Genomic DNA, 24,871 nt, shown 5'->3' on the forward strand with positions numbered 1-24,871 from the left:
GCAAGGTGGCACTAGTGGAGTGCTAGGGGAGGTTGGTGAGGTGTCAGAGGAAACTGTTTTCTGGTGGCTCCATCGTTGACCTAAACATGCCCCCAGAGTTCCACAACATAGAGGTACCCCCCTACCCCCCAGTCTTGCAAGATGTAAATTTGCAATGCAGGTGTCATCGGACGAAAGCTGGATCCCTTCAAGGCTCTCAGGAGGCCACCACTATAGTGTTCTAATCTAAGTTTGGGCTTATGAATCCTGGGTGACCAGCCAAATTGCTCATTGAGAGGGAGCCCCAGGTATTCAAAGGTGCAGACCCTCACCAATTGCAAACCATTGAGGACCGGGTGCGATCTTGCAAGGGTTCAATTACATGTATTTGGTCTTTCTTGTATTGCTCTCCAGCACACACACAATGAAAGCACCACAAAAAAAAAACTAAACACAGATTTAGCAAAATAGAAAAATAGGTTACTACATTCTGAACAAAACAAGACCAAAACAACAAAAATCCAATATATAGAGGTTGCGCCATGGTATTTTAAAGAAATTAATGCAGTAAGGCGCTTAGAAGCCAGGAACAAAATATAATTCCAAGATGGTCTCCTACCCAGCATTTAACAAATCAGCAAAGTTGTGTGGTGAGATGCTTGAAGGCCTATGAGAATATGACAGAAGAGTTGCGCCTTCCTGGGGAGAGGTAACTGTTAATTTCCCTCAAGAAACCTTTCAAAGCTATCTCTTCTCCAACAATTGCACGATGGGACCGCTGGGCCATTAAGGAAACTGGCATTAATGTGTCACAATTTGTCATTGACTCAGGGTGCCCGTTTGGGGATATTCTAAATGCGCCCGATTGTTCGTTGGACTCCATGTTTAAGAGGTTATATTTTAAGCCAGTCTTGGATATGGCGTCCTTGGTGGTGGAGAAGCTTTGAACAAGGAAGATCCTCGCCTCTGGTCCGGAAATAGAATGAAAAGTTTCCTAGCATTTGTAAAGGAAAGTTTCAATTCTATTAAGGACATGGTGATGAGGATTATCCCAACCAAGGTTTATGTGGATACTACCCACCCTTTTTGTGGAGGAAAATAAGCCAATCATGCCCCAGTTAATTAAATATTTTCGATGTTAAGTATAAGCCTACGGTGTTTTTTCTGTGAATTGTTCAGTTTTGGGATATTGGCCCTATAAATAATGAATTTAAAGACTGTATTGTTTGATTATTGGCTTTTGCTGTTTCTCTACTGGCTGGATATTATATGCTTTGTATACCAATTTTTTTCAACTTTATATGCAAGGTTCCAATTCAACTAAAGGAGTATAAAGAAAATGGTATCTGAATCAATGAATGAATATCTCCTAAAGCAGGAACAAAACGAAGTTACAAGGGGAGACGCTTATTATAAGGGACAGGAGAGACTGTTTATTGGTCAAAGTTTTGTTGTTCCTTTCCCATGGCTTCGGGGATATATGTGCATGTTGAAGTTAAAGTCTGCTGGAGTATAAATAAAGAGAGAAAGTAGAGCAAGATACTCGCCTCTGTGTCCGTAATAGAACTGAAACTTTCATTAGCGAATGCTAGGAAATTTTTCATTCTCACTTAACGTGCCAAAGAGGATCTGTAAAATAATCTCGCTGACACAGAGCAACACCACAAACCCTATACAATCTCACAAAATTGCATCAAAACTACCCCCCAAAAAAACTTTAATCCCACAAATTGTCACTTCGAATCCCATACAGCCTGAAATAGTTTTCTGTATTGCCAATAGAAACACGTTATGAATACATTATGTACGTTAACTATGTCGAACTCTTTTCAACAATACAATTCTTTAAGTTGTAAACTATCCATTTTTACAGCCCATAGTGCTATTTATGTGATAATAGTTAATAAGTTATCTAGGTTCACCATAAATCCCACCTTTCAAATTTGGGCTGCCCCTCGATTTCTTTCCCAGAATTCTTTGCATCTAAAGTTGTTGAATCTACACACCTTTCACACACTGCTTTCGATTGGTAGAAAGTTCATAATAATTCAAAACGTTCAGATGACTATCTTCAAATACAAACATCAAACCCGTCTGAAACAGCTAGGTCGTGTTGCTCGAGTAGGTAAAATTATATAACTTATTAATGGTGCCCAGAATCACAAGTGTACTAAACTACTGTAACAGTTTATCTCTTGTTCTATTTTCGCTACTAAGTTGACAAGGCAATATTTTAACAAAATCACACATATAGAATAAGAAACGTGAGGTATAATTTACCTTGCCTGTGAATCATCCCACCATGCATAATCCTTGCAACAATGCAATGATTTAACTCGTTCATTTTTAACGTGATTCCCTGGGGAAACAAAATAAAGACATGCTGGAAATTATTTACTAAATTATATTTTTATATTTTGTTCCACCTGACCACATCAGTCACCTATACAGCATTTAAAGGTCACTAAATATCACAGTACTTTCATTTCTGTACCCGAGCGTTTCGCATAAATGCTTCATGAATTTGAAACATAAAAAACTCATTTATAAATTCACATGAATAGAATGTGTGAAAAAATATTTTATATATAGGCAGGGACATTTTGCCACGTTTTTATGCTTTATAGCACTGATCGTGCTCATTATACATTACCAACGTCTTACCTTCATTTTACACGCGTTGATTTATCATTAGGCGGGGACATTTTGTCATAGTTTTAGGCTTTATTGCACCTATCGTGCTCATTATACATTGCCAATGTCTTTCTTTTCTCTTAAGTTCCTGTTTGTCCCTGAAATGTGAAAAGAAATGTGCGCGCCATGCTACAGAAGTCTGAAGCCACTGGGCTGGGATATGTTGCTATGTTTTCAATTTCTATCGTTTTGTTTTGCATCTATTTCCAATTTGCCATGTATTTAGTGCTTATTGTATTTTGTCTAGTTTAATACCAAATTGCAACCTGTATGTTTCAGCATTGATGTGGGCATCACTAATATTAAACAGTATTGGCTTGAACTTTCAACTTGGTTGCAAGCACACATGCTTCCCTCATGCGAGCATCAATTTGTTTTTCTCCACTTTGGGGGATATTCAGCCTTTACTCTTTCAAAGCGCACACAATGACAATCATTGTGTTTACCAAGGTGAACCCTTCTGACACTAGATAATCTTCCTCCCCGACGAGGATAATTAGCCCCTATCGTGCTTGTATTTAGCCTGCTTTCCCTTAATTCCCTGATGGCACACCTGAAATATGTGGAGCATATTCGCGTTAAGGTGATTAAGTTGTATTTCGAATTTGATCTTCATTTTTCACACTTGCGTCTTTAGACAATTCTGAGAAATTGAAACGTTTTTGTAAAGGCAAGCACAAATGGAGCGTGCATGTTTCCTATGTCTACGGTTTCACGTTTGATTTATAAGGTAATTGAGCACACTGTTTAGGCCCTGAGCAAGATATATATGGAAAATGCTACTTACCAGTATGCATCTGTTCTTGGCATGTAGAGCTGCAGAGTTACACACTATGCATAGATGGCCACCTAGTGTTGGGCCCGGATGTTTGCAGTTTGTTTTGTTGTAGAAAAGTCTTTGGAAGTCACTGGATAGGTGACTCCTCCTTTGGATGATACTGTGCATGGGCATCGGCTCCATCCCCAGATTGTTTTTCGCCATTAGGGAAGTGATGGAGCTGTACAAGAGGTGTTATTTGTATCTAAATAAGATAATACTGGAACAGATAAAGGTAGCCGGGGAGGCGGGTGGGCGTGTGTAACTCTGCAGCTCTACATGCCAAGAACAGATGCATACTGGTAAGTAGCATTTTCCGTTCGAGGCATATGAGCTGCAGATTACACACTATGCATAGATTGTATAGCAGTACCCACACATAGCGGCGACCACCAGTATCTGTTGCAGTTGTTTGAAACAGTGTTTTTAGTACAGCCTGGCCCACAGTGGCTTGTTGTTTAGTTTGCACATCTACACAGTAATGCTTTGTGAATGTGTGCGGTGTAAGCCACGTAGCTGATTTGCATATATCTTCTAGGGGAATGTTTCCTAAGAATGCCATTGAAGCTCCTATTTTCCTTGTAGAATGGGCTTTTGGAGGAATTGTTAATGTACATTTGGCTTTGTGGTAGCATATTTGTATGCATTTAAAAATCCATTTAGCGATCCCTGATTTTGATATGGGGTTGCCTTTATGTGGCGGTGAAAAAGACACAAAAAGTGGTTTTGTTTTACGAAAAGTTTGTGTCCTTTCGATATAGTACAGTAATGCTCTTTTGACGTCTAAGGTGTGTAGAGCTCTTTCTGCGACTGTTTGTGGCTGCGAGAAGAATACGGGCAGCTCAACTGATTGATTTAGATGGAATGGCGAAATGACTTTAGGAAGGAATTTAGGAATAGTACGAAGAACCACTTTATTATGATGCATTTGCAGAAAGGGTTCTTGAATGGTAAATGCTTGTAGTTCACGAACCCGTCTGAGAGAAGTAATAGCTACTAGGAAAGCTTCTTTCCAGGTTAGGAATTCCAATTCACATTTATGTAATGATTCAAAGGGGGGTCCCATTAATCTTGTGAGAACAATGTTTAAGTTCCACACTGGTGCAGGTGGCGTTCTGGGAGGAATTATCCTTTTAAGTCCTTCCATGAAAGCTTTTATAGCTGGTACTCTAAAAAGAGATAGATGTTGTCTATTTTGTAAGTATGCTGCAATGGCAGTGAGGTGTAGTCTGATAGATGTATAGGCTAAGCTACACTTTTGAAGGTGTAATAGATATCCTATGATGTGTTGAATAGACACGTCTAAAGGGTTTGTTTGGTTGTTTTGGCAGTATATGACAAACCGTTTCCACTTAGCAGCATAACATGCTCTAGTAGTGGGACGTCTAGCTTCTTTGATAATGGTCATACATTCTGGAGGAAGGTTGAGGTAACCAAACTCTATGCCCTCAGGAGCCAGATCGCTAGGTTGAGCTGAGCTGGGTCCAGGTGTCTCATCTCTCCATGGTTCTGTGTTAATAGTCGTGGAGATAGGTTTAGTTTTTGGTGTGGTACTACAGACTTCTGCAACAGCGTGGTGTACCACGGTTGTCTGGCCCAAGTTGGAGCGACTAGAATGAGCGTCAGGGAATGTTGCTGTAGTTTGCGTACCACTAAAGGAAGTAGTGGGAGAGGAGGAAAAGCGTACGCAAATAGTTTTGACCAGTTCATTCATATCGTATTGCCTTTGGACAATGGGTGTGGGTATCTGGCGGCAAAGTTTGGGCATTTTGCGTTTTCGTGGGTGGCGAAGAGGTCTATCTGAGGTTGTCCCCACATTTGAAAGAACGGATGAAAAACTTGCGGATGAAGTTCCCATTCATGATCTGCTGTGTTTGTCAACTTAGCAGATCTGCCATAGTGTTTTGTACTCCTGGGACGTGTTGCGCTAAGAGAAAGATCTTTAGTGGGATAGCCCATCTCCATATCAGCTGTGCTAACAGAGAGCTGCAGAGAGTGTGTTCCCCTTTTTTGTTTATTTAGTACATAGCTGTCATATTGCCTGTGCGGACTTAGACAGCTTTGCCTGACACTTGCATTTGGAATGCTTTTAGGGCTAGAAATAAAGCTAGTAACTCCAAGTGGTTGATGTGAAGTAACCTTTGTTGCGGTGTCCACCTGCCTTGCATGGTGTGATGCAGTATGTGAGCTCCCCAGCCGAAGAGCGATGCGTCCGCTGTCATAACTATGTGAGGAACTGGCTCTAGAAACGGTCGCCCTTTGGAAAGGTTTTTGTTGTTCCACCATTGCAGAGAACGATGAGTCCGACCGTCTACCAACACTAGATCTGTTAGTTGACCTTGAGCCTGGTTCCATTGGCGTGCTAGGCACTCTTGAAGTGGACGCATTTGCAGTCTTGCGTGAGGTACTACAAACATGCAGGATGCCATCATTCCTATGAGCTGCATGAACAATCGAGCTGGTAGCGAGTGTTGCGGTTTGAATTTTGTTAGGAGAGTTTGTACACTTGTTATCCTGCCTGGAGAGGGATAAGCTAGTGATAGTTGGGTGTTTATTGTAGCGCCGAGATACTGCTGTATGTGCGAGGGTTGCAGATGCGATTTGGTGTGATTTACTGTGAATCCCAAGTCGTGAAGCAGTTGAATAGTAGCATGAGTGTGTTGTACACACTGGCTGTATGAGCTGGCTTTTATGAGCCAGTCGTCTAGATATGGGAAGACATGAATATATTGTCGTCTTAAGTGTGCTGCTACTACTGCTAGGCATTTTGTAAACACCCTTGGCGCTGTTGTGACTCCGAATGAGAGCACTTTGAACTGGTAGTGCTGCCCGTTTAGCACAAATCTGAGATATTTTCTGTGCGCTGTGTGGATGGAAATATGATTGTAGGCATCCTTGAGATCTAGGGTGGCAAGGAAGTAGTTTAGTACCAGAAGTGGAAGGACTTGTTGGACTGTGACCATGTGAAAATGATCCGACTGTATGTAAATGTTTAGAGGTCTGAGGTCTAGGATGGGTCTTAGATACATCCTTCTTTTGTATTAGGAAATATAGTGAGTATACTCCTTTGTTTTTCTGATGCTCTGGAACTATTTCTATTGCATTTTTCTGCAGGAGAGATATTACCTCCTGTCTGAGCAGTGTTAAATGTTCTTGTGACATTGGATGCTGCTTGGGTGGTATGTTAGGGGGGGTGGATGTTAGTTCTAGACAGTAACCTGATTGAATTATTTGAAGCACCCACCTGTCTGATGTGATGTTTTCCCAGGCTGGCAGGTATTGTTGAAGTCTTCCCCCAACAGGAGTGGAATGGGATGGGGGAAGGGGAAGGGAGTCATTGGGCAGGGGTAGAGGCAAAGCGGGAGTTGTTATTTTTACCTCTGCCTTTGTTATTGTTACCCCTGTACCCACCCCTTTGGTCGCCCTTGCTTTAAGTGGACAGTGTAGGGGCTTTGTATGAGGTAGAAGGTGTGTCTGAAGAGTATCCCCAGGTGGCACCTCGATAGGATAAGCGTCAAAATGAACGTCTGGGAGCCTGCGACTGCAGGGCTCCCATAGATTTTGCGGTATCTGTATCCTTTTTCATTTTTTCAAGTGATACATTTACGTTAGGTCCGAATAGGTGTTGCTCATCAACGGGTTGATTAAGAATGGCACTTTGTACTTCAGGCTTGAACCCTGATATGCGTAGCCAGGCGTGTCTACGTAATAAAATGCTGGTGTTAACTGCCCTAGAGGCAGTATCTGCTGCATCAAGTGCACACCGAATAGAGGTGTTTGTAATATTTTTTCCCTCTTGGATGAGCTCATTTGCTCTATCCTTGTATTTATCAGGGAGGTGCCTCATTAGTGATTCTAATTTGCATAATGTGCCCTGTCGTATCTGGCTAATAATGCTTGTGTATTGGCAATACACCACATGTTTGCTGTTTGAGACGCCGTTCTTTTCCCTGATGCGTCAAGTAGCTTAGACTCTTTGTCTGGTGGTGGAGCTTCCCCTGATGTTTGTGAGTTTGCTCTCTTGCGTGCATTGCAAACTACAAGTGAGTCTAGCGGTACTGGACCTTTAATATATGCTGGGTCTGAGGGGGCAGCTTTATATTTTTTCTCTATACGAGGGTTAATGACCAGAGTTCTGACTGGGTCCATGAAGACTTTAGGAGCATGCTTAATCACTCCATTAAGCATTGGTAAAATGGATGAGGACCTTTGCGCATTATCAAAGGTATCCATTAGGAAGTCTTCATCTATAGGGTATGTGTGCATGTCTACCCCATGGTAGTGCGCAGCTCTGTGAATTAATTGATTGAAACCCATAGTGTCTTCTGGTGGGGAAGGCCTTGAGGGGTATATGTCATCCTGAGGGACATTTGGGACATCTGGGGTGGTACAATCATCCGATGGGTCAGGTGATCCTGTAGGAGTAGCTGGATCAGGTATGTTACCCCCCCATATCATCAGAGCTATCATCCCTGTTGTCATCGTCTGGTATAAAAGAGGATGCTGGGGAATCTTGTGGTATGGGAGGATATGGTGATGGTACAGGTGAAAGGGAAGGGGAAGGCAGTCTTAAGGGAGACGTAGCTATGTCCTTCTTCTTTGAATGAGGAGCTGGTGAGTCCAGTGGTCGCTTTTTTCACCTCAACATAATCTCCTACGCCGACGACACTCAGCTGATCCTCTCCCTCACCAAGGGCCCCGTCACAGCCAAAGCAAACCTCCACAAAGGAATGAAGGCCGTCGCCGACTGGATGAAGACCAGCCGTCTGAAGCTGAACTCTGACAAGACGGAAGTCCTCATCCTCGGCTCCAACCCTTCAGCCTGGGATGACTCCTGGTGGCCGACGGCACTGGGGGCAGCCCCGACACCCACCGACCATGCACGCAACTTGGGAATCATCCTCGACTCAACGCTCTTAATGACCAAGCAAGTCAACGCCATCTCCTCCTCCTGCTAAAAACACCCTCCGCAAGTTCTACAGATAGATCCCGACAGATACAAGAAAGACAGTCACCCAGGCCCTCGTCAGCAGCAGACTTGACTACGGAAACGCCCTCTACGCGGGAGCCCTGAACAAGCTTATCAAACTACTACAACGCATCCAAAACGCCTCGGCACGACTGATGCTCGACGTACCATGCCTCGGCCACATCGCCCCCCACCTGATAAACCTTCACTGGCTCCCCGTCAACAAGAGGATATCCTTCAAGCTCCTCACCCACGCACACAAGACAGGCCCAGCCTACCTAAACAGAATCGCTCTCCTTCTACATCCCCAACCGCCAGCTACGCTCCGCCGACCTCTCACTCGCCACCGTCCCGCGCATCCGAAGAACAACCACCAGTGGGAGATCCTTCTCCCACCTCGCCGCCAAGACATGGAACACCGTCCCACTGAGCCTACGACAGACCCAAGACCTGCTGACCTTCAGGAGGATACTCAAGACCTGGCTGTTCGATCAGTAGCGCCTCCCCTTCCCCCCAGCGCCTTGAGACCCTCGTGGGTATGTAGTGCGCTTTACAAATGATTGATATATATAAATATATATATATTCCTCGGATATACTTAGTTGTACTAACTATAACTCGCGCGCCCGCAATCCACTGCTGATGATGTCACATATTACATCATTCATGATATGGTCAGTGACATCACTGATGACATTACTGATGACATCATCCAGTGAATGTGGTTTGGTTTGATATTTAAATAAGTATTATATATATAGCAATGTGCATTGAAGACTAAATGGATGTATAAGTGTCTGGATGGAGGATTTAGTAGCACTGTGATTGGCAGTCTAAGTGACTAATTTAAAGTGTTTCTCTACATATATGGGATAGTGATTAAACAGTGTGAATATCTATATCATGCTATCTCTTGTTGTGTAAACTACTACATAAGTTGGTTACCAGCTATTTGGAAGTCTATATTACTTATTAATTAGTTAAGTGAGTATTTGTATGGGATAGTGAATGTGTATGTAGTTGGATGAGAGGTGTGTGTGACTGTTCAAAGATGTGTAAATAGTAGATATTTTAATTTTTAAATTAAATTATAATTACATTATACATTACAAAATATACCTTCTCAGAATTAATTACTTTAGTTGAAATACTTTTGAAATAGGCAATAGACTTAAGTACAGTACTTACAGTTGCTGCAATGGGCAACACAATTTCAAATACAATGCAACATTGAGCTCAATGTGAATTTCTAGCTAAACTTAATTAGTTACTTTATGGATTACTTTTCTAACCACAGGACTGGATCCTAGATTCAGTCCTTGGACATCTCCTGTAAACAGTTGAGTAAAAGCGTTTTGGTTACAGTAGTGATTTTTAAGGAATATTATTGTATTTTAAAAGTTGACACAAAAACGTTTTCACATAGAAATACCAATGTTATCCTATGGGAGGAAATTCACTTAGCAGGTAAGTAGTGTTATCATTACTTTTTCTTACTCAGTGGTGGATCCTGTATCCAGCACTGGTGCATCTCATGTAAACAGTTGAAAGAATGTGTTTAAGTTATACAGGTGATTTTTAAGGAATATTTTAAGTTTGTAAAAATAGACACTTAGAAACTTTTCTGGTGAAAATCAGACAATGGATTCCTATGGAAGGAAATACAAGTTACTGGTAAGTACGGTTAGAAATACTTTTCAGGGTCAGTGCTGGGCTAAAAGATGCAGCACTGGGTTCTCTCCTGATAACAGGTGAGTAAATCTGAATTCGTAGTACGGCTGATTTTAGATGAATATTTTAAAGTTCCAAAACTCCACACTTAGAAGAATTTCCAAGTGAAACCAGTCAATGTTAGCCTATGGAAGGAAATTCAAGTTACTGGTAAGTATGGTTAGAATTACTTTTCAGGGTCAGTACTGGGCTCAAAGATGCAGCACTGAGGTCTCTCCTGATAACAGGTAAGTATATCGGAATTTGTAGTACATCCAGTAAGCGCCAGAGCTGCCTAGCAGAGAGATGTAAAAAGGGGCACAGCCTGCACCACCTCTCTGCAACGCAGCGCAGTGGCGCTTCCTGGAAGCACCTGCTGGGCTACTTGGCCCCCCGGTCCCTCAGGTTTGAAGTGGAATTTTTTCCCCAACTTAAAACGCGCCACAGGGCGTGTTTGCACACATCACGTCAGGCCCTGTCCCATCCTTTTCACCATTGTGTAAACACACCCTGTCACCGTTCTAAGTTGAGAGATTAAGTCCCCTTCAATCCTAAGTGTCCCTAGGGTCAAACTAGCCCACTAGGTACCTCCAGTAAGTGCCACAGAGCTGCGTTGCAGAGAGGTGTAAAAAGGGCCGTGACCTCTGAACACCTGTCTGGAACACAGCTCCCTGGCGCATACTAGAGATACCTGTTGGGCTATTTGGCCCTCAGGGACCCTCAGTATTGAAAGATAATTAATTCCCCAACTTAAAAGGCGCCACAGGGCGTGTTTGCAAAGTGGTGAAGGAAGGGGGCGTGGCCTGAGGTGATATGTCTGCAAACACGGCCTATGGCACGTTTTACGTTAGAGAATTAATTTCCACCAGGTACCTCCAGTATGCGCCAGGAGACTGCATTGCAGAGAGATGTTCAGAGGCCACGCCCGTTTTTACAACACTCTGCAACGCAGCTCCGTGGCACACACTGGAGGTACCTGGTGGGCTAGTTGGCCCCCAGGGACCCTCAGGATTGACAAGGAATACATTCCCCAACTTAAACCGCGCCACAGGGTGTATTTGCACACAAGTGAACTCAGGTCAGCCCCCTCCCTTCACCACTGTGCAAACACACCCCATGGCAAGTTTTAAATTGGGGGATTAACTCCCCTTGAATACTGAGGGTCCCTGGGGTGCAACTAGCCCTCCAGCTACCTCCAGTAAGCGCCACAGAGCTGCGTTGCAGAGAGGTGCAAAAAGGGGCGTGGCCTCAGAACACCTCTCTGCAAAGCAGCTCCCTGGCACATACTGGAGGTACCTGGTGGGCTAGTTGGCCCCCAGGGACCCTCAAGATTGAAGAGGAATTAATTCCTCAACTTAAAACGCACCACAGGGCAGTGGTGTTTGGGTAGTGTACGGGTCGTGCCGGGGGTAGTGTTTTAGGGTTTAGGTTAGCACAGTGGTGTTTGGGTAGTGTAGGGGGTCGTGCCGGGGGTAGTGTTTTAGGGTTTAGGGTAGTGCAGTGGTGTTTGGGTAGTGTAGGGGGTCGTGCCGGGGGTAGTGGTTTAGGCTTTAGGGTAGCGTAGTGTTGTTTGGGTAGTGTAGGGGGTCGTGCCGGGGGTAGTGTTTTAGGGTTTAGGGTAGCGCAGTGGTGAATGGGTAGTGTAGGTGGTCGTGCTGGGGGTAGGTTAAGGGTAGTGCAGTGGTGTTTGTGTAGTGTAGGGGTCGTGCCGGGGGTAGTGTTTTAGGGTTTAGGTTAGCACAGTGGTGTTTGGGTAGTGTAGGGGGTCGTGCCGGGGGTAGTGTTTTAGGGTTTAGGGTAGCGCAGTGGCGTTTGGGTAGTGTAGGGGGTCGTGCCGGGGGTAGTGTTTTAGGGTTTAGGGTAGCGCAGTGATGAATGGGTAGTGTAGGTGATCGTGCTGGGGGTAGGTTTAGGGTAGTGCAGTGGTGTTTGTGTAGTGTAGGGGTCGTGCCGGGGGTAGTGTTTTAGGGTTTAGGTTAGCACAGTGGTGTTTGGGTAGTGTAGGGGGTCGTGCCAGGGGTAGTGTTTTAGGGTTTAGGGCAGCGCAGTGGTGTTTGGGTAGTGTAGGGGGTCGTGCCGGGGGTAGTGTTTTAGGGTAGCGCAGTAATGAATGGGTAGTGTAGGTGGTCGTGCTGGGGGTAGGTTTAGGGTAGTGCAGTGGTGTTTGTGTAGTGTAGGGGTTGTGCCGGGGGTAGTGTTTTAGGGTTTAGGTTAGCACAGTGGTGTTTGGGTAGTGTAGGGGGTTGTGCCGGGGGTAGTGTTTTAGGGTTTAGGGTAGCGCAGTGGTGAATGGGTAGTGTAGGTGGTCGTGCTGGGGGAAGTGTTTTAGAGTTTAGGGTAGTGCAGTGGTGTTTGTGTAGTGTAGGGGATCATGCTGAGATAGTCTTTTAGGGTAGTACAGTGGTGTTTGTGTAGTGTAGGGGTTCGTGCTGAGGGTAGTGTTTTAGGGTTGTGCAATGGTGTCTGTCGTGCTTGGGGTAGTGTTTTAGGGTTTAGGGTAGTGAAGTGGTGTTTTGGTAGTGTAGGGGTCGTGCCGGGGGTAGTGTTTTAGGGTGTAGGGTAGCGCAGTGGTGTTTGGGTAGTGTAGGGGGTCGTGCGGGGGTAGTGGTTTAGGCTTTAGGGTAGCGTAGTGTTGTTTGGGTAGTGTAGGGGGTTGTGCCGGGGGTAGTGTTTTAGGGTTTAGGGTAGCGCAGTGGTGAATGGATAGTGTAGGTGGTCGTGCTGGGGGTAGGTTTAGGGTAGTGCAGTGGTGTTTGTGTAGTGTAGGGGTCGTGCCGGGGGTAGTGTTTTAGGGTTTAGGGTAGCGCAGTGGTGTTTGGGTAGTGTAGGGGATCGTGCCGGGGGTAGTGTTTTAGGGTTTAGGGTAGCGCAGTGATGAATGGGTAGTGTAGGTGGTCGTACTGGGGGTAGGTTTAGGGTAGTGCAGTGGTGTTTGTGTAGTGTAGGGGTCGTGCCGGGGGTAGTGTTTTAGTGTTTAGGTTAGCACAGTGGTGTTTGGGTAGTGTAGGGGGTTGTGCCGGGGGTAGTGTTTTAGGGTTTAGGGTAGTGCAGTAGTGTTTGGGTAGTGTAAGGGGTCGTGCCGGGGGTAGTGTTTTAGGGTTTAGGGTAGCGCAGTGGTGAATGGGTAGTGTAGGTGGTCGTGCTGGGGGTAGTGTTTTAGAGTTTAGGGTAGTGCAATGGTGTTTGTGCAGTGTAGGGGGTAGTGCCGGGGGTAGAATTAGTGTTTAGGGTAGTGCAGTGTTTTTTATGTAGTGTAGGGGGTCGTGCTGGGGGTAGATTTAGAGTTTAGGGTAGTGCAATGGTGTTGGGGTAGTGTAGGGGGTCGTGCTGGGGTAGTGTTTTAGGGTTTAGGGTAGTGCAGTGGTGAATGGGTCGTGTAGGGGGTCGTGCTGGGGGTAGATTTAGTATTTACAACAAGGGGTGGTGAGGGACAGAGTCTCTGAATTAAGCAGAATACTCTCACCCAGTCAAAAGATCAGGGCTGGATCCAACACCGTTTTTTAGCTCATTGCACCATCCCAGTTTCAGAACCTGGCTGTATGCAAATTAGTCTGTTCCTGTCCCAGTGCATGATGGGAACAGGGCAAACCAAACTACAAAAGCCAATTCTTACACTGGGTAGTAAACAAGCTTCCGGGGACCGGTTTCTGGCATTACAGCCGTCTTCGGCCCGGCTTGCTTGAATCCTGATGGTGCAATGAGCAAGGGACTCATGTCTGAGTATACCCTTCCACGCTTAGGGTGGACAAAAATATTTACAACAAGGGGTGGTGAGGGACAGAGTCTCTGAATTAAGCAGAATACTCTCACCCAGTCAAAAGATCAGGGCTAGATCCAACACCGTTTTTTAGCTCATTGCACCATCCCAGTTTCAGAACCTGGCTGTATGCAAATTAGTCTGTTCCTGTCCCAGTGCATGATGGGAACAGGGCAAACCAAACTACGAAAGCCAATTCTTACACTGGGAAGGAAACAAGCTTCCGGGGACCGGTTTCTGGCATTACAGCCGTCTTCGGCCCGGCTTGCTTGAATCCTGATGGTGCAATGAGCAAGGGACTCATGTCTGAGTATACCCTTCCACGCTTAGGGTGGACAAAAATATTTACAACAAGGGGTGGTGAGGGACAGAGTCTCTGAATTAAGCAGAATACTCTCACCCAGTCAAAAGATCAGGGCTAGATCCAACACCGTTTTTTAGCTCATTGCACCATCCCAGTTTCAGAACCTGGCTGTATGCAAATTAGTCTGTTCCTGTCCCAGTGCATGATGGGAACAGGGCAAACCAAACTACAAAAGCCAATTCTTACACTGGGAAGGAAACAAGCTTCCGGGGACCGGTTTCTGGCATTACAGCTGTCTTCGGCCCGGCTTGCTTGAATCCTGATGGTGCAATGAGCAAGGGACTCATGTCTGAGTATACCCTTCCACGCTTAGGGTGGACAAAAATATTTACAACAAGGGGTGGTGAGGGACAGAGTCTCTGAATTAAGCAGAATACTCTCACCCAGTCAAAAGATCAGGGCTAGATCCAACACCGTTTTTTAGCTCATTGCACCATCCCAGTTTCAGAACCTGGCTGTATGCAAATTAGTCTGTTCCTGTCCCAGTGCATGATGGGAACAGGGCAAACCAAACTACAAAAGCCAATTCTTACACTGGGAAGGAAACAAGCTTCCGGGGACCGGTTTCTGGCATTACAGCCGTCTTCGGCCCGGCTTGCTTGAATCCTGATGGTGCAATGAGCAAGGGACTCATGTCTGAGTATACCCTTCCACGCTTAGGGTGGACAAAAATATTTACAACAAGGGGTGGTGAGGGACAGAGTCTCTGAATTAAGCAGAATACTCTCACCCAGTCAAAAGATCAGGGCTAGATCCAACACCGTTTTTTAGCTCATTGCACCATCCCAGTTTCAGAACCTGGCTGTATGCAAATTAGTCTGTTCCTGTCCCAGTGCATGATGGGAACAGGGCAAACCAAACTACAAAAGCCAATTCTTACACTGGGAAGGAAACAAGCTTCCGGCGACCGGTTTCTGGCATTACAGCCGTCTTCGGCCCGGCTTGCTTGAATCCTGATGGTGCAATGAGCAAGGGACTCATGTCTGAGTATACCCTTCCACGCTTAGGGTGGACAAAAATATTTACAACAAGGGGTGGTGAGGGACAGAGTCTCTGAATTAAGCAGAATACTCTCACCCAGTCAAAAGATCAGGGCTAGATCCAACACCGTTTTTTAGCTCATTGCACCATCCCAGTTTCAGAACCTGGCTGTATGCAAATTAGTCTGTTCCTGTCCTAGTGCATGATGGGAACAGGGCAAACCAAACTACAAAAGCCAATTCTTACACTGGGAAGGAAACAAGCTTCCGGGGACCGGTTTCTGGCATTACAGCCGTCTTCGGCCCGGCTTGCTTGAATCCTGATGGTGCAATGAGCAAGGGACTCATGTCTGAGTATACCCTTCCACGCTTAGGGTGGACAAAAATATTTACAACAAGGGGTGGTGAGGGACAGAGTCTCTGAATTAAGCAGAATACTCTCACCCAGTCAAAAGATCAGGGCTAGATCCAACACCGTTTTTTAGCTCATTGCACCATCCCAGTTTCAGAACCTGGCTGTATGCAAATTAGTCTGTTCCTGTCCCAGTGCATGATGGGAACAGGGCAAACCAAACTACAAAAGCCAATTCTTACACTGGGAAGGAAACAAGCTTCCGGGGACCGGTTTCTGGCATTACAGCCGTCTTCGGCCCGGCTTGCTTGAATCCTGATGGTGCAATGAGCAAGGGACTCATGTCTGAGTATACCCTTCCACGCTTAGGGTGGACAAAAATATTTACAACAAGGGGTGGTGAGGGACAGAGTCTCTGAATTAAGCAGAATACTCTCACCCAGTCAAAAGATCAGGGCTAGATCCAACACCATTTTTTAGCTCATTGCACCATCCCAGGGGTAGATTTAGGGTAGTGCAGTGGTGTTTGTGTAGTGTAGGGGTTCGTGCTGGGGGTAGTGTTTTAGGGTTGTGCAATGGTGTCTGTCGTGCTTGGGGTAGTGTTTTAGGGTTTAGGGTAGTGAAGTGGTGTTTTGGTAGTGTAGGGGGTCGTGCAGGGGGTAGTGTTTTAGGGTTTAGGGAAGTGCAGTGGTGTTTATGTACTGTAGGAGGTCGTGCTGGGGGTAGATTTGGAGTTTAGGGTAGTGCAGTGGTGTTTGTGTAGTGTAGGGTTCGTGCTGGGGTAGTGTTTTAGGGTAGTGCAGTGGTGTTTGGGTAGTGTAGGGGGTTTTGCTGGGGTAGATTTAGGGTAGTGCAGTGGTGTTTGAGTAGTGTAGGGGGTCACAGTAGGGGTTGATTTAGAGTTTAGGGTGGTGCAGTGGTGTTTGGGTAGTGTAGGGGTCATGCTGGGGGTAGTGGTTTAGGTTAGTGCAGTGGTAATTGTGTAGTGCAGGGGGTAGTGTTTTAGGGTAGTGCAGTGGTGTTTGTGTTGTGTAGGGGGTCATGCTAGGGGTAGTGTTTTAGGGTTAATGGTAGTGCAGTGGTGTTTAGGTAGCACAAGGGTCATGCTGGGGGTAGTGTTTTAGGGTTCAGGGAAGCGCAGTGGTGTTTGTCTACTGTAGGGGGTAGTGTTTTAGGGTTTAGGATAGTGCAGTAGTGTTTGTGTAGTGTAGGGGCTCATGCTGGGGGTGGTGTTTTAGGGTTTAGGGTAGGGCAGGGGTGTTTGAGTAGTGTAGGGGGTAGTGCTCACCAGGGAGTTAACTGGAAGTCTACTGCTGGTATTGAAAGTGATTGTTCAGTCTGCATGTCAGAATTTTCAAATTAAATAGAAGAGGATTTGAGATCTCTCTTAAAACATGCCCTAATTTTTCTTTCTACAACACTAACCATAATTTCTATGACAAAATGAACCCCCTCATTTTGTTCCTTTTTAAGTTAAATGTTTTAAGTGTTACCAGTTTATTCCAATCAAGATAGCTTCAGGTGTGCCATAATGTTGTCATAAGTAAGACTGTTAGAGCTATAGTTGTTCTTTAGAACACTCTGGGAAGCTCCAGTAGAACACAGGGGAATCAACTGCCAGGCTGCTCCTGTTGAAGTATATCAGGGAAGATATGTGAGATCTCACTTAACCCTTTGATGCTGGTGACCGAACCACTCCGTCACCAGCCACGGACGCGCTGTGCTAATGACGGAGAGGTTCCATCACGGCCCGGCCGACGCGCCTGATATATATATATATATGATCAAGGGTAGTCCATACCCGAAACGCGTCATGCCAGAGGGAGAATCAAGGTGATAATAAACTGACCTGTTGTACTGGATGAGCTGTGTGGTGGTCTTTGTGTCCTGCATGCCGTGCCTGGAGAAGCAGGAAGGAGTGAAATATATATATATATATATATATATATATATATATATATATATATATATCGCAAACTCTGGATTATCAGTGTACCAAAGAACAGAGGCCGATTCCATCAGCGTGGTTAAAGATATTTTATTGCATTAAATGGCAAATCCTGGGCAAGGAGAGTTGTCCTGAGTGGCTGGGGGAAGGTGTCATCCCCCGTTCGGGGGATGCAGAGGAGGCACACCAGCTGGGGCAGCACGCTGTGGCTGGCACCCCTCTGAGGCCCCATGGCTACAAGGGTCACGGGTGAGCCTGAGGCTGGGACCACCAGGTCCTGCCAGGCCGCGCAGTACGCCCAATCCTACAATCCTACAAGGCCCTGCTGAGCTGGCGTGCAGACCCTGAAGCCTGCTGCACCTGACGGTGATCCATGAATCGATCCTATCTGGTTTAGACAATTGTATGGGTGAACTACAAAAGCAATTCAATTTCTAGCGGTTCACAATACTCAATATACAAGTTGTACAGTTAATGAAAAAGAAGAAAGGTGCAAACAAACCAAAGGGACCGCGTTCACCATTCAATTTATTTCTTTAGAAGGTGAAACATATTATTTAATTCAAACATTTTTCAACGATACGCACACCAGTGAGTACTTCTGTTAATTTAGTATCATAGCTGTGGTACATATGTTTCACTGCTTAAACTACCTGGGTAAGATTGTTTACTAAGGCATTAATTCCTTATTGTTATTTATAATTCCGATTGGTTGTTGGTGGAGTGTGGTTCAGAGATGACCGGGAATGGAATGGTTGAGAACAGCAGTGAAATGGTTGAGGACAGCGAAGGCAGCATGGAATGTGAGCATTGCAATGAAAGATGCAAAAGTAACCAACAGGAGATGAACAATAGTTACTTACCTGTAATCAGTGGTTCTCCAGTATTGGTGTCTTTCAAAGATTCACATGCCTGAATCATTCCCCGTCGTCGGAGTGGGAGTCCCACGGTACATAAAAAAGCAATAATTTGCCTATAATAAACCAAAACCCTTGGTAATAACCAACCAGGAAGTAAAGTATCCTAGTCATTTTGTATAGACCAAACTACAGCCAATCAGGCGACAGCACCCACCAGAATGTTCTCCTCAGAGGCTCAGGCTCTCAGATTTTCTCGCACAGGAGTGAAACCAACATTATCGCCTGAGGAGCCTCTGAGGGGAGGTGGGCGGGTGCATGTGAATCTATGAAAGACACCAATACTGGAGAACCACAGATTACAGGTAAGTAACTATTGTTCTTCTCCAGTATTGGGGTGTCTTTCATAGATTCACATGCCTGAATCAGAGTAGATAGCAGTACACACCATCCTGCTCATAGACTCTCCTTATATCAGAATGCATACACATGCTTTGCCAACAACAATGACATGCAAAATAAGCGTCTAGAAGAGCATAGAGGAGGAGGGAGAACAGAGGCTCACCTTATTTAAAAAGATTGCGAAGCACTGCTCATCCCACTGAAGTATCTGCATCGCTGGCAGCATCTAAGCAGTAGTGCCTGGTGAAGGTATGCTTGCTGGACCAGGTTGCTGCTTTGCAGATATGATGAAGAGGCACTCCAGCAAAAAGGGCTGTCGAGGAGGAGACCACTCTCGTAGAATGCGCCCTTGGCAATGATTGCAGTGGCCTTCCTGCTTGCTGATGGCATAGACTGATAGCTGAGGACACCCAACGGGCTATAGTCTGTTTAGATACAGAGTATCCTTGACGTATCTTTCCATATTCTACAAATAACTGGTCAGTCTTACGTAATGTAGCAGTTCTTTGTAGATAGAATTTTAGACATCTTCTGATGTCAAGGGAATGGAAGGCTTTCTCCGTTACCGTTTGAGGATTGGGAAAGAATGTCTTCAGAATTACTGGTTTGTTAAGATGGAAGTCGGATGGAACTTTAGCCATGTAGCTTGGATTGGTACGAAGCACCACTGAGTTTGAAGTGAATTGCAAAAACGGAGACTTGATAGTAAAAGTTTGAATGCTACGGACTCTACGTGCCGATGTCAGTGCTAGAAGAAGAGAAACCTTCCAGGTAAGGAATTTGAGATCTACCTTATGAATAGGCTCAAAGGGATGGCGCATGAGCTGAGTGAGTACTACATTCAAAAGCCAGGATGGAGGCGGACGCCGAACAGATGGAAACATTCAAAAAAGCCCTTTAAAAAATTGCTGAATCACTCTAGTTGAGTAGAGAGAGTTAGAGCCATCTTGACGGAACCTCGAAATGGCTGCCAAGAATACTTCCAGCGTGGAATGTGAAAACCCCGATTTAGCCAAATGCAGAAAGAACGGTAAGATCTGTTCTGGCTTGGCCTAAATTGGATGTAAGTTAGCAGGATGACACCAAGCACACAATCTCTTCCATTTGAGTTTGTATGTCTTAATCGTTGCAGGTGCTCTAGCATTGGCTAAGACTTCTTGGCAATCCGCAGGAATATTTAAGTGTGCAAACTCAAGGTGTTGAGGAGCCAAGCTGCTAATTTCAAGGAGGCTGAGTCCGGGTGGCAAACTTGACCCCCTTGGATGGTTAAAAGGTTCGGTATTGGTGGAAACTGAATGGGTTCGCACTCCGAGAGGAGAAGCTCGGTGAACCAGTATTGGCGAGGCCATCTGGGAGCAATGAGGATGATGCCACAAGGTTGTATCTTCATTTTGTGGATGACCCTGGGAACCAACGGAATTTGAGGAAAGGTGTATGCATATATCTGAGACCAATCCATCGAAAGCGCATTCCCACATGATTGTTTGTGGGGAAGCCAGCTTGCAAAGTGTGGGCATTTGCGGTTCTGAAACGTCGCAAACAGGTCCAGATCTGGGTGCCCCCACTTCTGAAAGACTCGGTCCAGCGTCGGTTGGTGGATCTCTCATTCGTGATTGGATCTTGTTGCCCTGTGGAGAGAATCTGCTAGTACATTGGAAATCCCGGGAACATGGACCGCTGAAAGAGTGATCCCGTGACCCAGAGCCCAATCCCAAATCTCCTGGGCTTGTTGGGAGAGAAGGGCTGACTTTGTCCCGCCTTGTTTAAGTAATGCATACTTGTTGTATTGTCTGTTCGGATTAGTACTGATGACTCCTGTATGATTGTTCGAAAAGATTTCAAGGCCAAGAATATGGCCTGTAGCTCCAGGAGGTTGATATGCCACTTCCTTTGCTTTACATTCCACTTTCCGTTAGCAGTCATCCCCTGAAGGTGTGCTCCCCATCCCTCGAGGGAAGCATCCGTGGTGATGGTAAACCTTGGCACTTCCGCCAGAAATGCGCATCCCTCCTGTAAATCTTTTACCTGAGTCCACCATTGAAAACCCTCCTTCATACGATGGGTTATGTGAATAATGTCATCGAACGACCATGAAACCTGCAACCATTGGAGGTTGAGCTCTTCTTGTAGAGGTCTCATTCTGAGAAGACAGTTGGGTATTAGAGGGATGCAGGATGAGATCGTCCCCAGGAAAGATTTGTACTTTCGAACTGAAACAAACTCTTTCTTGTAGTTGGAGAGCCATCCTGCAGATCTTGTGTTGCATTTCTCTTGAGACAAAGGCTTGAGCGAGATGGGTATTAAATGTGGCTCCCAAGAAAGGCTTTCTTTGAGATGGAATGAGATGAGATTTGTCGAAATTGATGGAGAGACCCAGCGATTGGAAAAGAGACAGGCATCTCTGAACATGTGCACTTGCCATTGCAAAAGTACTGGCCTTGATAAGGCAATCGTCCAGGTAAGGCAAGATTTTAATGCCCTCCAGGCGGAGATGTGCTGCTACCTGAGCTATCATTTTTGTGAAAACAAGGGGCGCTGAGTGAAGTCCAAAGGGGAGAACTTTGAACTGAAAATCCCTGCCAGCCACTCTGAATCGTAGAAATTTTCTGTGCTTGGGGAGGTTTGGCACATGAAAGTAAGTGTCTTGAAGATCGAGGGTGGCCATTTGATCCCCCATTAAAAGAAGCTGGAGTATTTCTTGAAGTGTTAACATTCGGAAGGTCAACTTCTTTAAGTATTTGTTGAGGGCACGTAAGTCAAGGATGGGATGCAATTCCCCCGACTTTTTCCTTATGAGGAAGAATCTGGAGTAAAAGCCCGTTCCCTTCTGCAAATGAGGAACTCTTTCGATCGCTCCCTTCCGAATCATTGAGCGTATTTGGGTGAACAGTTCCTTGATATGAGCTGGAGGTGGGCCCTTGGGAGGATTTTCTCGAATTCTAAACTGTGACCCCTGGCCACTATATTCAGGACCCACTTGTCTGTAGTAATTGCGGACCAATTTGAGTAGTATTGGGATATTTTTCCTCCAACTCTTGACTGGGGGAAGGGTAGAGATGGTGGCAGGCAGTGCATCTCACTCATTTTTATTCGAATCTCTTCCACGGTAGGAGGACTTTCTTCTGGACTGCTTGTAAGAGTTACCTCTTTGTCCGTAAGACTGCTGTCTGTAGGGTTGATACCGTTGGTTGGATTGGGAGGTTTGATAAGACCTCTGCTGACTGTAGTTTCCTCTGTTTGAAAAAGATCCGCGTCCTTTAGCCCCTCGAAAGGACGACTTGCGAAATTGCAGGCTACCCAAAGATCGCGCTGTTTCAGTGTCTTTCGTTATGGCTTGTAGAGGCTCATCAACATGCTGGCCAAAGAGAAACTCGCCATCAAAAGGCATGTCAATTATCTTGGTCTGGACCTCTTGACGAAACTATGTGGACTTGAGCCATCCTTGTCTTCTTAACACCGCAGCACCTGCTAGCTGTCTAGAGCCTGTAGACGCCACGTCTACTGTTGCATAAATTCTTTCTGCTGAAGCAAGCTCGCCCTCTCGTAATACCTGATTTGCTCCCATTCTTGCAGGTTCTGATAACATCTCAACATTGGGGGAGATGTTGGACCACAGCTGCCTGTCGTTTCTCCCTAGTATTGCCAGGGAGTTCGCAGCTCTTACAGTGGTTGCAGCCATCGTGGAGACCTTCTTTCCGATGGAATCCAAGCGCCTGCCATCTCGATCAGGTGGAGCTGAGATAGGTGATGATGGGTTCCTGGCACGTCTTTGAGCCGCTTGAGCGACGACAAAATCAGTCTTAGGTTGTCCTATTAAGCAAGCAGGAGATTTGCCCGGTGCCTTGTACTTTTTATTTAATCTGGGTAGTACAGCTGGAAGAGAATTGGGTGTTGCCATAATTTTTAAACCTTCCTTTCATATGAAGTAAATGATGGGAATCGTTCTGTCTTCGCGGCTGATCTTTAAAATCATAAAGAAAGCACTCGTCTTTCTTTGTTTCCATTGCGATCGAGAATCTCTTAGTAGCCCTCTCCATCAGTACATGAAATCCCCCAATATCAACTGGAGGTGAATCAGCTGTAGCTGGGGCCGAAGGTGATGGCGTCTGAATCTGATAATCATCCCACTCTGACAGACTAGATTTATCATCCACTTCTCCCTCTTCCCTATCCTCATCAGTGGTGTTGGCTCCTTGAGAATGATGAGAAGGTGCTGGAGATTGTGGTCCTGGAGATCACAAAGTGGATATAGAGGCCTCAGGTATGGGAGTGGATGGAAGGGATGCCGCCGACTCAGAGGGAGGAAAACGACGATAATAATCTTGTAACATAACATATACTGTAAATTATCAAGAAGCGCCAGAGGCATCTGTGCTGAGGGCACCGTGGCCGGAACTTGATCTACGGATTCAGAGAACTGTTCGTCGTCTAGATCCTCCTCTTGATATTTAATGAGCAGTTCCGATGGACTAGTAGCAGTGCGGAACCTGTCATCAATGTCAGATTTCTCCTCATCTTCATCTGAATCCAGCAATTGGTCAGGCAATTAAAAGCGGTGAAAGTGTTTGTAATGAGGAGCCACGTCTCTGAAGCAAAGAAGGTGACGTAATTGGTTGGCTAAAGGAGGTCTTAGCTGGTGTAGAAGACCATACTTGTAAGTCAGTACACTTTGATAAAAGTGACGTCGACGGTTTCTTCGCAGACTGTGTCGTCGACAAGACAGTTACTTTAAGCGATGGTGTAATCTTCGTCGACGATATTTTCGACGATGAAGAATCTTTCGCCGACGGGACATTTTTCGGCGACGATGAAGCTGTCGACGACGAGGCAGCCTTAGTCAACGGTGGAATCTTCGTCGACGAGGAAGTCTTCGTCGACGGTGGGGTCGTCGACGTCAAGCCAATCTTCGTCGATGGAGCACTCGTCGACGATGTAGTCTTTGTCGACGGTGGGGTCGTCGACATCAAGCTGCTTTTCGTCGACGAAGCACTCGTCGGCGGCAGTGCGTCGACGATGGAAAGGCATTATCTTCGCCGACGAAATAGGCCTTACCGTGACCGAGACCAGCGTCGACGGTGAAGAGGCTTACGACATAATCATCTTGGGCTTCGGAGACGAGAAGGTTACCGTCGACGTTGAGGTGGTGTCGACTATGGTAATCGACGACGATGGAACCGACGACTACCTAGTCGACGGAGTAGACTTTTTCTTCTGAGGAAAAATCTTCTCAGGAAGCCTTTTAGAGGTCAAAGACTTTCAAGTCTTTTTAGGGGGCAACACAGATCCAGAAGGTGGAGAAGCCTTTTTTCCTGAAGACAGGCCAGAGCCCTTGGAGGGCTGAACCTTCCTCAACACCTTAGCCCCAGTGGAAGATGAATCTTCCTCAGCCTTCCTATTCCTAGAAGTTTTAGATGGCCCTGAGGCCACACTTCCTACCTCAGAAAGAGCACTGTCTTGGTCCTTTAACTTCTGTAGCCATAAAAGAAGGCGTCCTTCCCTGTCCCTGAGGGTCTTCTGAGGGAAAGTCCTGCAGATTTTACAGTCTTTAACTTCATGATCCGGATAAAGGCAATAAATGCACTTTTTGTGGGGGTCTTCTTTAAAAAGCTGGAGCTTCCCACAAGAATCTCAAGGCATGAAGAGAGATTTCTTAGAAGATGACACCCTGGATGAAAAATTCAGTCAGAAAAGTGAAGTACTGAGCAGAGCTCAGGGAGACTCCCTTCACACAATGTGCGGTAGAAAATATTAGAGCCTGAGTCTCTGAGGAGAACATTCTGGTGGGGGCTGTCGCCTGATTGGCTGTAGTTTGGTCTATACAAAATGACGAGTCATGAGTGTGGAAGTTGTTTCACTGTAGCTTAGGGCTACTTTACTTCCTGGTTGGTTATTACCAAGGGTTTTGGTTTAATATAGACAAATTATTGCTTTTTTATGTACCGTGGGACTCCCACTCCGACGACGGGGAAAGATTCAGGCATGTGAATCTATGAAAGACACCCCAATACTGGAGAAGGCGCAATTTCCCTCTACCTCTTCTGA

At 45.6% G+C, this 24,871-nt stretch overlaps 1 protein-coding gene across 8 annotated transcripts in view; it reads right to left on the reverse strand.

Annotated features, from left to right (window-relative positions):
• The window catches only part of CASK (calcium/calmodulin dependent serine protein kinase), a 1,268,764-nt gene that overhangs the window by 286,204 nt on the left and 957,689 nt on the right, over positions 1-24,871 (reverse strand). For all 8 annotated transcript variants that reach the window (XM_078658296.1, XM_078658298.1, XM_078658303.1 and 5 more), the window contains one exon: positions 2,260-2,338. In XM_078658296.1, coding sequence (XP_078514422.1) covers positions 2,260-2,338 — 79 coding nt within the window. The remainder of the gene's footprint in view (positions 1-2,259; positions 2,339-24,871) is intronic.

Source organism: Lissotriton helveticus, chromosome 8, assembly GCF_964261635.1.
Source record: "Lissotriton helveticus chromosome 8, aLisHel1.1, whole genome shotgun sequence".
In the NCBI taxonomy this organism is placed as follows: domain Eukaryota; kingdom Metazoa; phylum Chordata; class Amphibia; order Caudata; family Salamandridae; genus Lissotriton; species Lissotriton helveticus.